The 21,022-nt window shown below is 39.7% G+C and overlaps 2 protein-coding genes across 2 annotated transcripts in view; both read left to right on the top strand.

Moving 5' to 3' along the window:
* Window positions 1-1,674, top strand: part of xdh (xanthine dehydrogenase) — a 42,521-nt gene extending 40,847 nt beyond the window's left edge. The window contains exon 35 of the mRNA XM_088331008.1: window positions 5-1,674. Coding sequence (XP_088187134.1) covers window positions 5-55 — 51 coding nt within the window. The 3' untranslated portion in view covers window positions 56-1,674. The remainder of the gene's footprint in view (window positions 1-4) is intronic.
* An 8,890-nt stretch (window positions 1,675-10,564) lies between these two features.
* LOC148369090 (tetraspanin-7-like) lies at window positions 10,565-18,429 on the top strand. The gene is made up of 7 exons (XM_088329890.1): window positions 10,565-10,645; window positions 14,137-14,325; window positions 14,387-14,461; window positions 14,539-14,634; window positions 17,170-17,325; window positions 18,171-18,254; window positions 18,361-18,429. Exons 1-7 carry the CDS (start codon window positions 10,565-10,567, stop codon window positions 18,427-18,429), a joined length of 750 nt encoding a protein of 249 aa, XP_088186016.1.
* The last annotated feature ends 2,593 nt before the right edge of the window (window positions 18,430-21,022 follow it).

Raw genomic sequence — 21,022 nt, 5'->3', positions numbered from 1 at the left:
TCAGTGTCCCCCTGCGGCGCCTGGCACCTTCCGACCTTGGTCTGTCCAAGTCTGAATATATTGGAAAGCAGAACCACTTCACTGAATGGAGAATACAGCAGACTATAACCCCCATTTTACTATTAGGAATAGTAGAATCAAGAAAAACATACAATCACACTTTAATCGACACTGTTTAAGGAAAGTCTTTCACATATGGACTCTCACTTGGGCAAATGAAAGGTAAACTTGAGCTGTTTGTATATCATTCCTGTTCAATGATTACTGCCTAAACCAAGGGTGTCAGACTTATCTTAACTCCGGGGCTACACAATAGAACGGAGTCCCCCCACATAACCAAATTTAAAATGACAAATAACTCTCACTGAGTTTAAAAGGTAACATTTAAATGCAAACATTTCGAAAACAACCATGTTGTATACCGGTATCATCTTCCATATCCATCACAACTCGCACAATTGCCTTGGGAATTGTCAAGTATTTTAATTACTTCCCAACACAAAACTGATCATTTTTACAATCTATTATGATATAAGAGATGATAAAAAAAATCTTGAATTTGGCTTTTCCATTTTACAAGATGTTATAGTGAGGGACTAGCACAAATCCCGCCAATCATACTGGAAACATTAAGGCACTCTAGCTCTTTGTTTTTTTTTCCTTTGCTTTATAGAAGATAAATAACTTGATCACAATATTCTAAGACAGTCTTGTATGCTCTATGGTTGAGTTGGACGTAGTCTGGAGATTTTTCTTTCAGCATTTACTGTATTTGTAAATGGTTAATCAGTTAATATCCATTCACTGAGAAGACCAAAATTGTTTTTATAGTTATAGAGGAAATTAAATACAGAATTTTGTCATAATAATCATAAGGCAAAAAAAAATCTGGTGATTGGTTTTAATTTGGAATGTTTAGTTTTTTGCAAAGGAATGTGTGTTTTTTTAATTTGTGAAATACTTTTTTTCATGGAGCAAATCTAAACTGTTTCAAGTAAAATGGATCAAAATGTTTAGAAAAAAAAGTGGGAGAAAAAAAATAAACAAAGCTTTTACAGTATCACAGGGTTGTTGGCACATCACTTCCTCTGGTGTGTTTGGGGCAAGTACAGTCTGGAGGTGCCCAGCCCTCTCCAGGCTGTTTTTGGGGTATTGGTTTCATCCAACACATTAGATAGATAGATAGATAGATAGACATAATCACACTTACTGACTTGTTTATTTTCTGATTCATTCTTAATATGGGGACTTTTCATGTTTAATATCTTATTTTGTCTAGAAAAGAAAATATTTGAGAACAGCAATTATTTTGTACCTTGAGGAAAACCCGATGCTGGTCAACTTTACCTGGACCCTAACTCTTCCTGCCCCCAGGTAAATTGTGTTTGAAACACCTGGTGTATTGCAATCAAAAACAAGCGCTAAAAAGCACAAGAAAGAAAACAAACCACGGTGACTTAAAGTGAACAAAGCGCACCACTGCTCCTCCCATTCCCCTGCCCAGCCTTTCAAAGGGTTTTTTGTTTTTTGGGGATACCTTTCGCAGCAAGATGACGGGACAACCATGTCAGTTTCCCCTAAACCAGCCACACGCCATGTAAATGAGTACAAATACAAAACCCTTTGCGACTTATTGTGATTAAGGGCTATACAATTAAACATGATTTGACTTGATTTGGTGAATGTATGTTATGTTGTGGGGTTTTGTTTGTGTTACTAAGGTCTCATTTATTTGGTGGGTGGCACATGTTTGGGTGTAGAGGGATAAAAGAGAGGACAGATTCTTAGGCTTTACACTAAACTCTTATAACTTTAATGAAGTAGCTTCAGTACACACGGTTTAAGTAGGTGACTTAAAACATCAAATCCTCCCAAGCAATGCACTGGTCTCTCTGCAACTTTGTTGATGACAATGTCATTGTCTATAAACATGAGGATATCCTTTTCAGTGTACATCAGCATGAAGGCCTCCAAAGGTTCCTGAGACAGAGAGCATTTTAGCCTATTTTCACACTTTTTAAAGCATACAATCTCCGCTCACACGCAACTGGAGTACAGGAAAGGGTCAACAGAAATGTATATGCGATCCCAATGACATGGTAGGCATTCCTTGAAGAGATTATATTGTGAGAAGACCTTTTTTTCTTCTTTTTCATTTATTTCCCCATCTTTTGTTTCCTTTTTTTTCAAGCAGTTTTCAACTTTTTTCATGCTTTTCCTTCATTTTTCTTATTTTACTTGTTTCCTTTTTATTCTTCTAGCCTTTTACTTTTTTCTTCCTTTTTATGGTTTCTTTTTTCCCCCCTCATTTCTGATTTCAACTGCTACGTTGGGGTTCCGCTGAATGTGGCCAAATATCTGACTAGAGAATGAATGCATGAGTAAGGTTAGATAAGTAAGTGACCAATACATGTGATAATTATTTTTCTCATCCGGCCAGCCCAAACTCCACCGGCCCTTCGGGAAATCCCACGTTCTTCCCGAATAGCCACTCCCCCATTGGACACACACGCACATATACGCACGCTCAAACTTTGACAAAGCGTCAAATAACTGAACATAAATACAAAAATAAGAGCATCTAACAACTAAAGAATACATTAGGAGCACAACACGCACCAATAATGGGATAAGAAACCAAAGACTCGACATATAGTCATTCAACACTCAAGACTTTCAATTAGACGTAACTCACCCAACACATGCAGTCAAGCAACTGACCGGAAGCTAGCATAGCCTCATGCTTGCCACACCGTGCGCCACTGTGTCACTTCCCCCAAATTTAATAGCACTCCGTTACACTAAGAACCCCAGAAATATGTACCTCCAACTCCTTACGAACTTGCAATCACATGTATAAGCAACCCTGCTTCATCTGTGCTTTTAAAAGCCATTAAAATGTTGTTTCTTTGAATAAAAATGAATAAGCACTTTATTTTACCTCCCTTTTTTCACTTGTTGCATAAGCACAAAGTTTTGAATTCAGAGTGTATTTTAAACAAGCACGTTATACATTTTTTTCTGTCCACATGATGGCGTAGTTGAGGTACTGAATCATCTTGAAGCCCCTACGTGTGTGTGTGTGTGTGTGTGTGTGTGTGTGTGTGTGTGTGTGTGTGTGTGTGTGTGTGCGTGTGTGTGTGTGTGTGTGTGTGTGTGTGTGTGTGTGTGTGTGTGTGTGTGTGTGTGTGTGTGTGGCATTTCTCTTGAGGGCTTCACTGTTTTATGGGGCTTTAATTTGCCATCAACAAATTCATCTCTGTAAAACTGCCTCTGTCTCATGTATAATGAAATGAAATGTGCATTTGGGGTCCAGCAATTTAGCAAAACATAACAAAATTGTTGCAATGCAGAAATTTCAGTTACTATGCACTTTGTCTTTTGTCCTTCCATCACTTGCTTTCTAACACAAGATGTCTCTGTCAGTGTTTGTACATCAGAATTTATCCATTTCTTTAACTGTAGAATTTGGTCCAAAAGTTATGCTTCATGTAAATGCTTTTTAAGGAACAGTATACTGATAGGCAAATATTAACAAGGAAGTGCTTGGAGACTGGCCTAAGTTGTTAGCTCATAAGAATATAATGGCGATAAAGGAATAGAGCAATGGCAGCCAAAATTTCAAGTGAGTGAAACGTCACCACTGTTGTTTTAAGCAACAGAACACGGAACCTGTAAACAAAAGTTGTTGTTGTTATTTATTCTGAATCTGCATTACGAGTACTGCAAGGCTTCCTGATTATTGTCAAACAATTTCGCAAAAAACAACAAGTAAAATAGAAAAACAAATAAGGAAGCTACATAATCCACAAAAGAAAGGATAAAACAAAATATGTATTCAGAAAGGAGTGTCTTATTAACTCTCACTCCTTTGACAAGAGCCCATCATCACAAGGAGTCTCAAAGGGCTGCACAGACCACAGACTATTGCTAACAACAGAGTATTCATCTATCCATCCATTATCTGCACCGCCTATCCTCAGTAGAGTCGCCCATCCCAGCTATCTTCAGGCAGTGGGCAGGGGACACCCTGAACTGGTTGCCAGCCAGTCGCAGGGCAGACAAGGACAGACAACTTGCTCACTCGTTCACACCGAAGGACAATTTGGACTGGCCAATCAAGCTAACAGGCATGTTTTTTGGAATGTGGAAGGAAACCAGAGTGCCCGGAGGAAAGCCACGCAAACACGGGGAGAACATGCAAACTCCACACAGGAGGTTCGATCTCATGACCTCAGAACAAACTAACCACTGCGCCGCTGTGCTGCCCCAACAGAGTATCATCTCATCTCATCTCATCTCATCAGCCGTACCGCTTATCCTCATTAGGGTCGCGGGGGGGCTGGAGCCCATCCCAGCCATCTCCGGGCAGTGGGCAGGGGACACCCTGAACTGGTTGCCAGCCAATCGCATTATTTTATTTTTTTTATGAATCAATGGTATTTTCGATGACAAAAGTAGTTTTTATTGTACCCAATTTTGTGATTTTTTTTAAAATAATTTACCAAATCTTTAATTGTTTAATGTTTTTTTTTACAACGATCTGATTTTTCAACTAATTGCTGCAATTGTCGCTGATGTATCGACTATTTGAAGAGCCGTTAGTTTCATCCCTAACCAAAACAAGTATATATGTATATACACATGTATATACCTACATACACCGACATACACACATATACACTTGCTACATCCATGCAGTTACGCTCATAAAATCCTATATTCACACTGACACATATATATATATATATATATATATATATATATATATATATATATATATGACAAAGCGTCAAATATATATATATATATATATATATATATATATATATATATATATATGTAACGGGTGTAATAATAACTTTTATTTTATTGAAATTCCTGCTAAAATATGTGTATAGTTTTTGGTAAATGTCCTGCAATGCTGAGTCCAACAGTGCCATCTGCTGGTATGGGGTGGGGTTTGGTTTTGGCTTCTAACATGTGACCAGGAGGCGGGGTTTTGTCAGTTTAACCAGAGTACTACAAAGGTAAGACATATCTTTTGGTGCTCCACAAAATAAGTTAATTTTAAACTTTATAACCCCAGCTGACAAATCTCTCACCATGCATAGTAATGTGATTGATATTGTCAAGCTGTTTAGGTTTATTTTCGTTTTGTTTCTGTTTTACTAAATCTTAATTCCCCTTGTAGAGATCAAAGAGATCAGACCCAGCAGAAAAAGCTAATGTTGTGACTCATCCATTTGCAGGTAAATTGTACCCATTTTTATACTCATTATTGTTTTTATTCCTATTTTTCATATACATTAAAAAAAAAGGATGATGTTGGTTAAAATTCAGAGTAAAGAAAAACATGTTGAATTCATTGTAAACGTTAAAAATCCACTATACGATCTCTTGTTAAAAGTATCTTGTTAAAATGCAAAGATTTATAAATGTATTGTGATATTCTAAAATGTATTTTCTGTAAAGTGAAAAGACAGCTCTTTGATATGCTTTGTTGTCAGTTTAACCAGAGTACTACAAAGAGATCAAAGAGATCAGACCCAGCAGAAAAAGCTAATGTTGTGACTCATCCATTTGCAGAACTGTAATAATAAAAACCTCATCATCCAGTCCAGCGTGAATGTGGATCTTTGGTGGGACACGTACAACGCGGTTACATTGGTGCCGTGACCCGTGACTTCTATCAAACTCGCCGAACCGAGGACTGTCCTACCTGCCACATGAGCTCACAGTATTTGAAATTTTAGTTACATGAGCGATATTGTTTAGCTCATTACAGTGCAGTGTCACAGTGATACGAAGGCTGCTGATTTATTTTGTGATTTTGACTTATTTACATTTTTTTCTGTTAATCTTTGAAACATGTTTAATCAGAGCAATGTGTTAGCTCCACAATTTGACACACCTATTCACTTTGGCAGGGGCAGGGGCATGTTTACCCCCATCCCCTCTGATAATAGTTCTACCCCAGGTGGTGCTACACATAGAGTAGAGGCAAGTTCCAGTGTGAGCACCCATAATGCAGCTGACCAACATGCTAGCCTACCTTCACCTCAGGTCAGACCCACATCTACGCCAAATTCCACGAGTGAAATTTCTGAGGGTTTAGCTGATCACATGACAAATATTATTCAGGAGATAGGACATAAATTGGCTGATAGCATATTCTCAAATATACAGTCACATAATATAGTAGCTCCTAACGCTGCTGCCACACAAGATGTAGCAAACAGATTGAGTCAGGTGGTTACGCAGAGAAAGGTTAAGGAACCGCCGTCATTTATTGGGGATGGCTCAGACTCAATAACAATACAGGAGTGGGAAGATCTAATGAGGACATTTATAAAAAGGAGTGATGTGAAACTTGAAGAGCAAGCAGAGGAAATCCTTATACATTTGAGAGGAAAAGCTAAAGATGTAGTTAGGTTTAGCATTAGAAACAGTAATATAGACGTCTATACCCGCCCTGACATGATTTATAGTCTTCTCAGGAAATACTTTAGCTGTACCAAGTACTCTGCTGTCCCTTTAGCTGACTTTTATTCAACTTTGCCCAAAGACCAGGAAGACCCCTATGACTACTGGCTGAGACTAAACAGAGCAGCTGACCTTGCCTCTGAGTGCTTGAGAGAGCAGGGCAAAACATTTGACAACCCTGAAATAGAGGTTACTCGCATGTTTATTAGGAACTGCCCATGCAAGGAACTGGCACTCACTTACAGATCAAAAACCATCGAAAAGTGGTCAGCATGTGAGGTACTAGAGGTGCTGAATGAATACCACGCTGAGAAGAGCTACAAAGCAGATTCCCTACAACAACCTGCGAATAGAGCGGAAATTGCCGTACACAAAGCTGAGGTGAACCATGGTCCAACCCTCGTGCACGAGCCACCTCAGACTTCGAGCCCACAGTATGTCTCTCTAACGGATGTTATTAGTATGTTGGAGAACGTTCTGATACGTGTTACCTCGAACCAGTTTCAAGAGAGAGGGGGAGCTCCAACCAGGCGACCTGGAGCCAGAATAAATGGTTTCACTGCCAAGCCATGTATCATTTGCAAAGAAGTCGAACACAGTGCTCTCTCTCATTGCCGAGACAAAAACCTTTGCTTTCACTGCCATGCCCCAGGGCATTCTCGACGTGATTGTCCAGTGACGAAAGTTGTCCCGCTGCCTCAGGGAAACTAACTGATCTGCGCTTAGGGGAGAACAGTGCAGATCAACTGAGTATACCTCCCACCACTAATGTGAAGCCTGACATGCAAGACAATAAATCAATTTATGAGTTGTATAGCAACAAGATACCTCCATCGAAGAAGCTGATCTTTCAGGGGTTTCAGAGAATAGCGGAGACAGACGAACTGTTTTACACACCTGTACTTGTGCAAGAAGGCCCCACTTTCAGAGCGCTGTTGGACAGCGGTTTCTGTTTAGTGTAGCACTCCCATATTTAGCAGAATTTCAGGGGGGTGTATGTAACGGGTGTAATAATAACTTTTATTTTATTGAAATTCCTGCTAAAATATGTGTATAGTTTTTGGTAAATGTCCTGCAATGCTGAGTCCAACAGTGCCATCTGCTGGTATGCGGTGGGGTTTGGTTTTGGCTTCTAACATGTGACCAGGAGGCGGGGTTTTGTCAGTTTAACCAGAGTACTACAAAGGTAAGACATATCTTTTGGTGCTCCACAAAATAAGTTAATTTTAAACTTTATAACCCCAGCTGACAAATCTCTCACCATGCATAGTAATGTGATTGATATTGTCAAGCTGTTTAGGTTTATTTTCGTTTTGTTTCTGTTTTACTAAATCTTAATTCCCCTTGTAGAGATCAAAGAGATCAGACCCAGCAGAAAAAGCTAATGTTGTGACTCATCCATTTGCAGGTAAATTGTACCCATTTTTATACTCATTATTGTTTTTATTCCTATTTTTCATATACATTAAAAAAAAAGGATGATGTTGGTTAAAATTCAGAGTAAAGAAAAACATGTTGAATTCATTGTAAACGTTAAAAATCCACTATACGATCTCTTGTTAAAAGTATCTTGTTAAAATGCAAAGATTTATAAATGTATTGTGATATTCTAAAATGTATTTTCTGTAAAGTGAAAAGACAGCTCTTTGATATGCTTTGTTGTCAGTTTAACCAGAGTACTACAAAGAGATCAAAGAGATCAGACCCAGCAGAAAAAGCTAATGTTGTGACTCATCCATTTGCAGAACTGTAATAATAAAAACCTCATCATCCAGTCCAGCGTGAATGTGGATCTTTGGTGGGACACGTACAACGCGGTTACATATATATATATATATATATATATATATATATATATATACATACGGGCAGCACGGCGGCGCAGTGGTTAGCGCATGTGCGGCACAGTTCATGTCATGGGAACCTGTCGTGGGTTCAAATCCAGCTCCAGACTTTCTGTGCGGAGTTTGTATGTTCTCCCCGTGCTTGCGTGGGTTTCCTCCGGGCACTCCGGTTTCCTCCCACATTCCAAAAACATGCATTTCAGGTGAATTGGCCGGTCCAAATTGTCCCTAGGTGTGAATGAGCGAATGAGTTGTCTGTCCCCGTGTGCCCTGCGATTGGCTGGCAACCAGTTCAGGGTGTCCCCTGCCCACTGCCCGAAGATGGCTGGGATGGGCTCCAGCCCCCCCGCGACCCTAATGAGGATAAGCGGTACGGCTAATGAGATGAGATATATATACATATGTATATATATACATATGTACCAACATACAAACATACTAGATCTCTGTCTATTGTTACTTTGCCATATTAACAGGGCCGTTGCAAGCCATTTGGGTGCCCTAAGCACAATTGCTTTATAGTGCCCCCCCTCAGCAATTTGTTCATTGACGTAACACTGTCGACAAACACGACAATTAAATAAGTAATTCCATACCTGTCAACCTCCACAGCTCCATGCCCGTACAAACTGTCGTATTTTCTCGTACAAAATAATCGTACACTATATCTTTTTTTTTTTTCGTAATGATGCATGATGGGAAATCCCCAGGCGGCAGACGCATGCGATTGACAAATTCGCGTACAGATTTTCTTGTCTTAAAATGCATAAAAAAACGTACTTGTACGGCAAAACCGTACAGGTTGACAGGTATGTAATTCTATTTAGTTTCTTTGGGGTTAATCAGGTGAGGACGTTTAAATTTGTTGTCCTAGTAAAAAGTTGTTTTAAAATGCTGTGTTTGAAAGTGTGTGGTACTCACTTTATCAATCTAAAACTTTACTGACAGTCTGACACTGACAGTGAACGAAAAAAACTATACAGAGATAGAGGATACCGCGGCGAACTCGTTTGACTTGATTGATTTGCCGTTTCGTGATAATCGGTGTTTACCGCATGGTACCCATAATTGACAAATTTGCGTTTTTCTGTACAGATTTCCTTGTACATCGTACTCGTCTTAAAATGCATAATAAACGTACTTTGTATGGCAAAAATGTACAGATTGACATGTATGAATCAATAAAGCTATTGTCGGAAGAGCAGCAGAATGCGTGTTCACGCAAGGGGGTAGGATTTTGCAGGGGAGTCGAAATTATGCACTACACATCAATGGTTGATATTTTAGTTTGGTTTACAAAATAGAAATGCCAACTATTTTTTTCCTCCAAAATTATCTTATTTACAAATTTAAAGTGTTATTAATGGATATTTTAGTTACACTGATTACAATTGTTCTTGATTTTTTTATTTTTTTATCAAGGATATGTACAGAATGATATAACGAAACACATGTACAATATAACATGTTAAAGTACATAAATAAACACGTTTGAAAAAAAAATATGGTGTAAGATTTTTTTGTATTTTGTAAGGGAAAATACGACAGTTTGTAAGGGCATGCAGCCATGGAGGTTGACAGGTATGCACTGAACAGTCTGTTTAATTACTAATATTTAAATATAATTTATAATACCCCGAGTTTTTACAGCACAGACACTTGACAATGACATAATATTTGCAGAAAATGATTCATAAATGTTGTATAAAATTTTAAAAAGTGACTTTGGATAATTTCTCACGGCATACCTGACGATCTCTAACGGCACACTAGTGTTTTGCGGCACAGTGGTTAAAAATCACTGCCCTACGCAGTGCGTGTTATGTGCTTCCGGGGCTACGGCCCTGCATGTTATTACATAAATACATAAATCAATTTCACCAGTAATTATTCATGGTCATTCTCATTTGTACCCACCGAGCAACATATATTTGTACCTTTTCTCGAAATGAAAGACTTTTGTGCTAAACGAGGATACAAGTTGATGTTGGCAGCCAGTGGCTACGGATGCTTGTCGTGATGGTGTTACAGCTTCACTTTCATGTTAATTGTGTGGCTCAAGTGTGAACTATGAGCTTTGCTGGCATATGAAGCCTCTCGCACTGTTACCATTCTCAGATGTTAGCATGGAAGGTGCGCTCGCCGGGCTGACAAACTCAAAGTAGGTCTGGGTCACCTTTTTTGCATGCGCTTCAAATCGGACGGCCCGGGTTGGCGAGAGAGAAAGTGGAGCCATGGCACCCAGGAGGATGGAAACCAAGCCGTTCATCTTGTGTGTGAAGATCCTGCTGCTTTTTTACTCTTTCATCTTCTGGGTGAGATGCGTTTTGGCATCATGCCTCCTATCTAAGTCTTGAAAACTGCTCTTTGTTGTTGTCCGCTTCGTTGGCTGAAAGTGAGGGGGGAAAAAAATCGAGATCACTCATTACGTCTTAGCCAGAGAAAGAGGGGATAGATGTTTCTAATTGCTTGTGATAGCATCGAAGGTGTTTTATGAAAAAGTCGAGGTCAGAGTTCAGGAGTGGAATGATCTCAGGAATGATGAGAAGCTAGGCGAAGTAGTCTCACCCACTTGTAAATGAACAAAGTGACTAACACAAGTGTGTCCATTTTTTTTCCTTCGATTTGCAATGGGTGGGTTAAGAAGGCCCAATTGGGAAACTTTATCTTTACTTGCACGCCACTTAATGTGAAATAATAAATCATTCCAGTTCAATATTTGCTTCAATTTTGATGGTGGTGGTTTAAAACTCGAATTCATATTGACATATCAAAAATTACAACAATTTGTTGAATGCATCCGCTCATTATTCATATTAACAATGTTGTCACCTGATTTCTGGCTTGTGTCATGCGATACTGACGCTGCCCTACTTGTGAACGAGATAGGTTCCGGGCGAATGTTCACAAGTTAAATTTGTTCGTAAGTTGCTTCCGTGCTATATTTTGTAGGAAGTGTATGTTTAAAGTCTGTATAAGTAACCTGTATTGTTTTGTACTGAAAAATAAACATTTCATAAAACAATATGCTCTATAAAGATGAATAAAATGAAGTCTAACTTACTTGTGGAAGATGGGCTTCAAGAGGTCCTCTTCCGTGGTAAAAAGCGATCCGACCATTTTCTCAACCGCATCAAACTTTCATATTCCACTTTCATTTCAAAAGAAACGGATCATCTCTTCTTTACATTTTACAGTAACCATATTGAATGGATGCACAAGATATTAAATGATAAAAATGTAAAAGTTCTGGAGATAGTTTAGACATAGTATATACAGTACTGTACAAGTAACCTGTATTGTTTTGTACTAAAAAAATAAACATTTCATAAAACAATATGCTCTATAAATATAAAAAAAGGTCCACCTCTGTGGTAAAAAGTGGCCAAAAAAAGCGTTCCGACTATTTTCTCAACCGCATCAAGCTTTCTTATTCCACTTTAATTTCAAAAGAAACGGCTCGCCTCTTCTTAATACACCAACTATTATGAATGGATGCACGAGATATTTGACAACAAAAACGTCAAAGTTCTTAGCGTGCTAGATACAGTACTGTACGTTTACACGCAAACTAGGAAGTAGAAGCCAGATTTCTTCCTCAGGGTGGATGCTGGGTGACCTCTCACAGCGCCACCACAAGCCGGTAGCAGCAGAAAGAAGCACTACAGTAATGTCCTTTACTCGGAAAAAGGTACACTCAACAGCAATGTCCAGATATTTTTCGACATTCCGAAAAAAATATTCGTATCTACCATTTTACGTGAGTCGAATGGTCGTAAGTAGGGGAGCATCTGTAGTTTGCAAGCTGAGCTTTTGGGACTTTGATCTCCAAACGATGGCTATAATTTTCAACAGCCCGCAATAACAATACACACTATGTTTTTTAAATATATATGTACAAAGCATTTTTAGGTTCTGCACTAAACCTAAATTAAAATAAAAAACAAAATCTCATGTGTGAGCGCTGTAAAAACGACTGCATTTGTTGCCCCCTTGAGATGGCTTATAAGACTCCACTCCAGCTTTGGTTTGGGCAACATTTTATTAAGCTCACAGGTTGGTTGCATCAGCGAGTCTCCCATCATTTTTTTCGTGAGTCCCTTAAAGGTACCGAAAACCATACACTGGCAAACCCTTATTACTGATCAATGAATGTCCAATTACAGTGTGTCTAGAATGTTCCAGTTATTGCTCATCCCTATGTTTGTAAATACATTGAAAAATAACAAAGTGCCACACCTTCAGCAGATTTGTTTTTTGCTTCTAAGAATAATGAGACTTTGTACCGTTGACTATATGGGCAGATAATTTCTTGGGGGTTGCTTTTCAAATTCAAAATATATGTTAGGCTTGCTTATCAGTCAATTACAGTAAGGAATATATCCACCTTGTATTGTTCAAATCTTCTATACATGGCCCTCAGAGATAAAAACAAAAAATAGCACCCCTGCTAAGGTTCCTTGATATCATTTTCACCAAACCATCTTTTTCTCATTATTAAATTACACTGAGTGTCAGGACCCAGAAAGGAATCTCGGACTCAAATGCGTACGTTTGGAAGGAATCTTTATTGATTAGTTAAGGGAGCTGGCTTAGGAAGCCGCTGTGCGTCGATCGCTCGTAGCGTTGGGGCGGGGGCGTCAGTTCCGTGACAGGTAAGAGGAATCAAACTTCGCAGGCAGGTCGATGATCAAGGCAGGAGAGAAAGTCGTAGCGAGGAGCGGAAAACAGGTCGAAACCGAAAGCAAGAATCAAAACAGAGTAGTCTTTAGTACTTGACGATCTGGCATGAACACACAGGAACTCAGAGGTACGCTCGGACAAACTGGTCTGGGCGCTGACCGCTTAAGAACAGTACGGCAGCCAATCAGGGAGCGCGCTCCAGCGCGCCACACAACTGCCGCAGGTGTCTTCACTTTAGCAATCGTGACACTGAGGGGCGGTACGGCGAATGACTGGGTGGTATGCCCTGCTTACAGTTTGGAGTTCCCAGTTTTAATTCCAGCTCCTGACCTCCTTGTACGGAGTTAGCATGTTCTCTCAGTGCCTGTGTAGGTTTTTCCGGGCACTATGTTAACCTCACACTGAGGTAAATAGTGACTTGGAATTATGCCTCAGAATGAATATGTATGTGGATGTTTATTTCTCTGTGTGCCCTGTGATTGGATGGCAACTAGTCCAGGGTGTCCACTGCTCATTTCCTTATGTCTGCACCCCTGTGACCCTGGTAAGGATAAGTGGTTTGGAAAATGAATGAGTGAATAATTTACATTGGGTATTAACAAAAGAGTTTTCAAACTTAAGTCCTATCTATCTACCCTGGTCATATCCCTCGAGAGAGGTGACCGACAGCAAGACGAACACATACACATAAACAAAGAAAAGAAAAAAAGGGGAAAAAGTAGCAAAAAACACACACAAAATATTTGGATCATGGCCAACCCAAATTCCCAAACACCCAAAAAGGTTAAGCACCTCGGCACCCAAGTTGGTCATGCTTTCGTCCCTCCAGATGAAACGGGACACAAGAAAACGGCCATGTCACTCGGGTCAGGGTGACACAACACACTCTTCTGTTCAACAGCAGGGCCCGAAAGCTTTCACTGGTTTACCCCTGCCGCATCATACGGGTGCCCTGCCCATCCCTTGGAACATTTAAGTTTGAAAAACCTAAGTCCAGTATTTCATAAAATGTCACGGAGAGACAAGTGCTCCAGCACACTTTGAATCATTAACCTTTGAGCCACAGTGTTAACTTAATTTGAATGCATTGTTGCATGCGTGCTCTCCCCAACTCTATGGACAGGTAACAGGCGTGGTCCTCCTCGCTGTGGGTCTATGGTGGAAGTTCATGTTGAGTCCCTACACGCTGTTGATCTCCAGCGCGCCGTCCAACGCTCCCTTCATCCTTACCGGCACCGGCGTCGCCATCGTGCTGTTTGGCCTTTTCGGCTGCTTCGCCACATGCAAGGGTCACCCTTGGATGCTCAAACTGGTAAAATATTGTTTGAGTTTTCGCATGCTTTTCGCGTTTTGATTGTGTCTCCCCACAACAGTACGCCATCTTCCTGGCTTTGATTTTCCTGATCGAGCTCATCGCTGGAATCTCCGGCTTTATCTTTCGCCACGAGGTTTGAACTGGATTTTTAAAAAATCTCATAACCCAACCTGGTTTTGGAATAATGTATGTGTTTATTTGTGTGCTCAGATCAAAGGTACCTTCCTCACCACGTACAGCGAAGCAGTGCTACAATACGACGGACGAAGCGACAGGAGCGTTGCTGTGGACGATGTCCAACGAAAAGTTAGTGTCTCATAATTCAGTTTTACAAAACAGAGCGGTTGATTTTATTAAATGAGCATGACCATCAGAAATAGAAATTATAGGTCCACAAAGTAGGAGACCTGACCCTGCTTGGATTCAGCCACAGGTGCTTCTATTCAAAGGCAAACAAGTGTGGCATGGTCTTAATCCATTGGTCCCTTATCCTTCTTTAAAATTATTAGCTTTCTTACAATTTAAGAGTGTCAGGACTCACATTAGGGTTTAAATGTCATGATTGCTCATTGCACTAACCTGTGCCCGCTCGTTTGGCACCAGCTGCTCCTGGTTGCCTGATTGATTCCCCTCCTATTTATTCCCGGTTCTCCAGTCGGTCCTGGTCAGTCCGTCAGCAAACCATTGCATACGCAAGGCAAGAACTTTGACTCTGGCTCCCGTCGGTCCCGTCTTCATCCTTTTCATACTCGTCTGTTTCTTATTGTCCCGTCTGTCTCCGGCTATCCTCCCGTTTTGTCCATTTGACCAAGCTCTGATCTCCCGCTATTGACCCATTTTCGCTCCTCACCACGCTGCGACCTTCCGTCCCGGCGAATCACTTCCGCATTCCGACCATGCTCCGATCCCGTGAGCTGCTTGCTCCTCCTTTCCAGCGATCACCAGATTTGTGGCGTTTGTTTCCTCGAGATCCCAATAAACTTTTGTGTGAAACGTTAAGCAATTGGGTCTACCATTTGTTCTGGTTCTGACAGTTAAAGCAAACATGATCAATTTGTCTAGATTCAAATTGACAATTGCACAATTTTAAAGAAAAATACCTGACTACGGATAAAAGTATATCTGTTCGGAGAATATCATTATTGGATAATATCCTGGTCTGCAAATTTTGTACCATACCTCAATTAAAAACTTCTAATGGGAGCCCCTTGGTTTTTTCTTTGCTTGAATCCTCAGGTTATGGTGAACCCTCATCGATATTTTCTTAAGCAAACTGAAATAAGTTCTAAAAAGTCCATAGATGGAGTGGGTCTTTTTAAAAGAAATCCTCAATGTGCAACAAGTCACGAGGCCTCATCAGTAGTTATCGCAAGCTTGATTTTGAACATTTGAGGGCACAATTATTATCAGAAAAGACATTTCTTTGCTCGAGTCAATATCCTTAGTAAATTTTTTAACCACTAAATTTTACGTCTTATAACATAACACATTTTTACTTGAGTCTCAAACATTATTTGTGGGGCAGCTTTATGCTGTTGGTACAACTAGCAACATCACAATATCTAGTTTAGTACTACCAAGATTGAGTACTAATGCTTGATACAGTATTAATATCAGGTCGATACCAACCTTGTTTTAATGTATCGCATACCTATGAAAGCTGCTAATACTATGCACCAATACTGACATGCACAATGAACACGTTTTGTTCTTTTTAAATTAAACATCAGATAAACCAGCATTTATTTCAAATACTTGTAGATTGAGAAATTTGTATTTATTTGACATAACATGTGGCTCACCCAGAGGGAGCTGACATGATTGGCCACCATTTCCATTTCTGCAACAGTTACCCACAAATAATCAAAAACCTTGTGAAAGGCTGGGTGGAAAACAGGAAGAACAATTTTGTGGTTTGTTCACTTTGAGGCTCTGTAGTTTGCATTCTTCCTTGTGTTTTGTAGCACCCATTTTTGGTTACACAACACAATACAGTGACTTTGTCAAATATCCTTTGATGCGCACTGGTCGTGTAAGGTCTTTCCATATTGTATTCCAGGCATTTAGTCAAGTCATTTTTTTGGTAATCACAAGGAGTCTCAAAGGGCTGCACAGACCACATATTATTGCAAATCACAGACTATTATTAAACTATCCCCTGATCCAAAACCTGCATGATGGCAAGGAAAAACTTTAAAACCTATTGTCTGTTTACATGTGTTGCTGCACTGTAAACCTTTTCTTCAAGGTAGAGGTAAGATCTTGGTTCGGAATAAAATGTCAATTATCAAGTCGGGCTGGGCTTCTCTCTCTCGCTGTTTTTTCTTCGTGGAAGATCTGCACAGCATGTACTCTGCCCGGCGCAGCTTACTTTTACTCAAGTAATTATTTGGATGACTTTTTACTTGTACTTGAGCATTATTATTCAGAAGCAACATACTTTTACCTCAGTAGCCTAGATGGTAAGGCGCCCGCTTTGAGACTGGGAGGTTCGGGTTCGGGTTATTATTATTATTATTAACAAACTTTGGCGCTGCACTTTGGCGCCGTTTTGTGCTCGATTTGAGGGACTGAGGCATGTACAGAACTTAACTTAATTACTTTTTACCATTATGTGCAATAATAGGGAATGTGTTTTTATTATTAAATGCAGTACAGCAAACATGCCTACATTTTTGTTCCCACATTTTGCTATATTTTGTGGTTCAGTTAACTGTCATTGTAGTTGTCCAATGCTAGCTTTTTATTCTTTCATAAATATTTGTTGTTAAATTCACCTTCAGTTCTGCTTTAACATTGCACAGAAGTATCGGTTATTTTACCTTTGTTGTCTCCGTGCAGTTGCAATGCTGCGGTGTTCATAACTACAGCAGCTGGTTATCCAGCGAATATTTCCCGACCGGGGGGATCCCAGTCAGCTGCTGTGTTTCTTACTCCGATTGCAAAGAGGATGACTTGAAGAACGCCACTCTGGCACCTCGCAAAGTCCACAAGCAGGTGAATAGTGATAGTGTCAAGGGTTCACCAAAGCAATTGATTACTGTCAATTCCGGACTACAAAGCTGCGTGTGCAGATTTTAAGAAATAACTCAACTTTGTTTTTGCACAAGCCTCACCGGATTTTAAGCCCCAGAGTTTAAGGTCATTCGCAAGGCACAGTGTACAGACCATTGTGATTGTACAGACTTCTGAATTTTAGTCAGTACAGTACATTGAGTTTTATTTTGACAATGTTTTTGCTCTACTCCTGTGTAAATGTTAATGCAAATTTTATTAATATTGACTGCTGCGCTAGTTGGTGGAGATAGACAGCTGTGGACACAGACCGCAAACAAGTGTCTTTATCGCGACACAATGTGTTTTCTTAGACATTTCCCCGCTAATTCTGCCAAGATGGTGATGCTACTCCATAGTGATAGTAGTAATCTTGTTCATCAATTCATGCTCGTCACTAATTGGATGATGAGGCATTTGGCTACCGAAGGGAGTGGTTACCGTCTACCAGCGCTTCTTTGTATCTTCACTTTGACATTCAAATCACTTGGCAGAAATCGCAATGCTTAGACTTAATCAAACAGTCAGATTCCCCTGGTCCGTTTTAAGACAGCTGTTAGGTGACGGGCTGCCAGACGGTGCGGGGAGGGCCGCTGCATCAAAGTGGAGCCCTGACGGGGACTGCAGCTGGGGAGATCATTGGGAAGGACTCGCAGAAAAAAAAGGAATAAGCCGCATTGTATACTAAGCCGCAGTTTAAAATGTAGAGAAAAAGTAGCGGCTTGTAGTCTGGAATTTACAGTATATAGCAAAATTTTGGCCTGGGTGACGAAAACACGTGTGTGCAGGGTTGCTACGAGCTGGTAACGTCCTTTATTGAGAGCAACATGGGAATCATCGCTGGAGTCACCTTCGGGATCGCCTTCTCGCAGGTGCTCGTTCATTTTCCATAGTGGTACCGCATCACTGCTGTGATTGTAGTCCATGTAACGAGTTGAATTTGCATTTGTCTCTCAAATATAATGTTATGCTTGCCAGCTTATAGGCATGTCGCTCGCCTGCTGCCTGTCTTACTTCATCAACACGAACCAGTACGAGATGGTATGAAGAAAGAGCCACGATCAACATGGCGGCCTTTGGAGTCACAGGCTGCATTGTGCAAAGCACACCAGGTCAATGTGGTCGAATTTAGTCAACCAGCTGATTGTTGACTATTTTACAAAGGCCCAGTTTGCTTTACATTTAAAGACCAGGAATTGAATATCTTGAGTGCTTATACCATAGCCCATAATTCATGATTTTGTGGTATGAACTGTGCTATTATATACAACTAACTTTGGCAATGTTTATTTATTTTGCAGCACGCAACAGGTTCAAACTGATATAGTTGTTTAATCATATCATTTTCATTTTCCATAATTGTGTCTGATGAATATGGAGTTGATAAATGTTTGGCACTCTTTGTTCTTGTTTAATAATCAGCTCTGGTTTGGTAATGTCACAACCAACTTAGTCTACTTTTACACTTTTGGTCAAGATTCATCCCAAAACGATCCTGATCCCTTCACAGTAAATTTCATGTTGCTGTTTATTATTACACATGTGCAGTGTTGGGCATGCTACTTTAAAAAGTAATTAGTTATAGTTACTCACTACTTCTTCCAAAAAGAAACTGAGTTACTCTATAGTACAAGTAACTTGTTGCCAGACAAAGTAACTATTTAAAAAGAAGTCGTAAGTCAAATAATTGGAATTTTTCTGAGCAGTATTCGAGTCAGTTGAATAGAGAATAACAGACGGGTAGTTGTGTTATAGAACCTTTTTATAGTTATTGCACCTCACCGGCAAAATATTTATCCTGTACTTGAAGTGCAACAAAAAGAAACAGTAAACAATATAATAAAATAACAATCAGCAGTAAACAATATAAAGTGAGTTTACTAAATCAAATCTAACTCGAATGGTCTGTTGTAGAGATGGGAATTCTGACTCTTTTTAGAGAACAGGCTTTTTCTGCCTGGCTGACTAAAAAGAGCCCTGCTTTTTCGGCTCCCAAATATCTCATCAGGTTGTTTTTCTTGTTTAATCCATATATTAGTATTTATTATGTATTATGAAGAATAATTTGAAAATGGGGAATTCAAGCAAAATTAACACGTAATCGTTAACACTGAAAACCATAAAAAACATAAATGAAATATTTATAAATCTACAAAATAAAACGATAATATACAAAACAATTTTAGCCTTTTTTATACCTAACGAATTCCAAGTCAACAGCCCAGAATCCCAGAAAAAAATGCATTTTGATTAATATAGGAGAAAAATAGCAAAACGAAGGGAAACGGCTCTCGATTGGTGGGTAGTCAGCTTTCACTTCCAAGAGACGGCTCACAAAGCCGTTACGTTCGCAAACGACGAGTCGGTTGCCGCAACAGCTGTCATTCGCCTTTTCTTTTCTTTTCGTAAATACTATATTTGTAATCGCTATCTTACTATATGGTAGTAGTTATTTTTGAATGGAGACATGATCCGAAACGACAAAATGCAACGAACTCGGAAGAGAGCTGAAAACCGCTTTATTTAAAGTAACGCACCGCTTTTGACCGCTAATAACGATAACGGCGTTGTAACTTCGGAAAAAGTTAGATTACCCCGCTATTGAAAAAAGTACGCCATTACGAAACTGCGTTACTCATAACGGCGTTATTCCCAACATTGCATACGTGGCTATTGTCATAAAAATGAAACCGAATTTGTTGTAAAAAGTCAGCTTGTTGTTGGCTTCTTCATTCTTTAAAATCATTCACTCTTGCAGGTTAAGTGCTGCTACTGACTTTCCACTGACTTCAGTCAATAAAGTTTTCTTTGTTTGTCTTGTCAAGTTGGGATTGACGGCCTTATATTAGCACAACTCAGATGAAGAATTCTTAATGTTCAGTAAATGAGGTAGATTGAATTTCACATGGAAGGTAAAGTTGCAAATTTGCGAAGTAGTGTTTTCGGTATGCTGTTAAAGTTAATTATTTTTCATGGTCATTAACAACACTTCAAATTGTGCCCTTGCTTAATTACAGATTACAGACGCTCCCCTACTTACGACCATTCGAGTTACGAAAAACGGTAGATATGAATATTTTTTTCGGGAAGTCGAAAAATAAATACTTGGACATTGCTGTAAGTTGCATTTTGCATTGTGCACCTTTTTCTGAGTACAGGCCAGTACTGTAATGCTTCTTTCCACCACTACGGGCTTGTGACACTGTAAGAGCTCACCCAGCATCCAGCCTGAAGAAAAAAATCCGGCTTCCTCTTCCTAGTTTGTGTGTAAAAATACTCTACTGTATCTCCAGCGTGCTAAGAACCTTGACATTTTTATTGTTTAATATCTCGTGCATCCATTCAATATAATTTGCGTTAAGTGTAAGGAAGTCAAGTCAAGTCAAGTCATTTTTATTTGTATAGCCCTTAATCACAATTAGTCTATAAGGGCTTCACAAGTTATTACATATAAGATTAGGTTACTCGTATGCTATAGAGTAGAAGTGAGTTTTAAGCCTAGATTTAAACATTTCCACCGAGGTTGCAGATCGGATCTCAGGGGGAAGAGCATTCCACAACACCGGTGCCCGGATGGAGAACGCTCTCGAACCAGCGGAACACTTCTTGGCTCTTGGGATCACCAGGAGACCGGCGCTCT

This window comes from Urocampus carinirostris, chromosome 3 (assembly GCF_059441175.1).
Source record: "Urocampus carinirostris isolate Australia breed hairy pipefish chromosome 3, RoL_Ucar_1.0, whole genome shotgun sequence".
Taxonomy (NCBI): domain Eukaryota; kingdom Metazoa; phylum Chordata; class Actinopteri; order Syngnathiformes; family Syngnathidae; genus Urocampus; species Urocampus carinirostris.
This window is presented reverse-complemented; position numbering and strand designations above follow the sequence as displayed.

Excerpts from the sequence above, each read along its gene's own strand:
- LOC148369090 (XM_088329890.1), top strand. The coding sequence starts at position 10,565 with ATGGCACCCAGGAGGATGGAAACCAAGCCGTTCATCTTGTGTGTGAAG. Across the intron at positions 10,646-14,136 it reads TTTACTCTTTCATCTTCTGG|GTAACAGGCGTGGTCCTCCT; the intron begins GTGAGATGCGTT and ends CTCTATGGACAG. Across the intron at positions 14,635-17,169 it reads TGGACGATGTCCAACGAAAA|TTGCAATGCTGCGGTGTTCA; the intron begins GTTAGTGTCTCA and ends GTCTCCGTGCAG.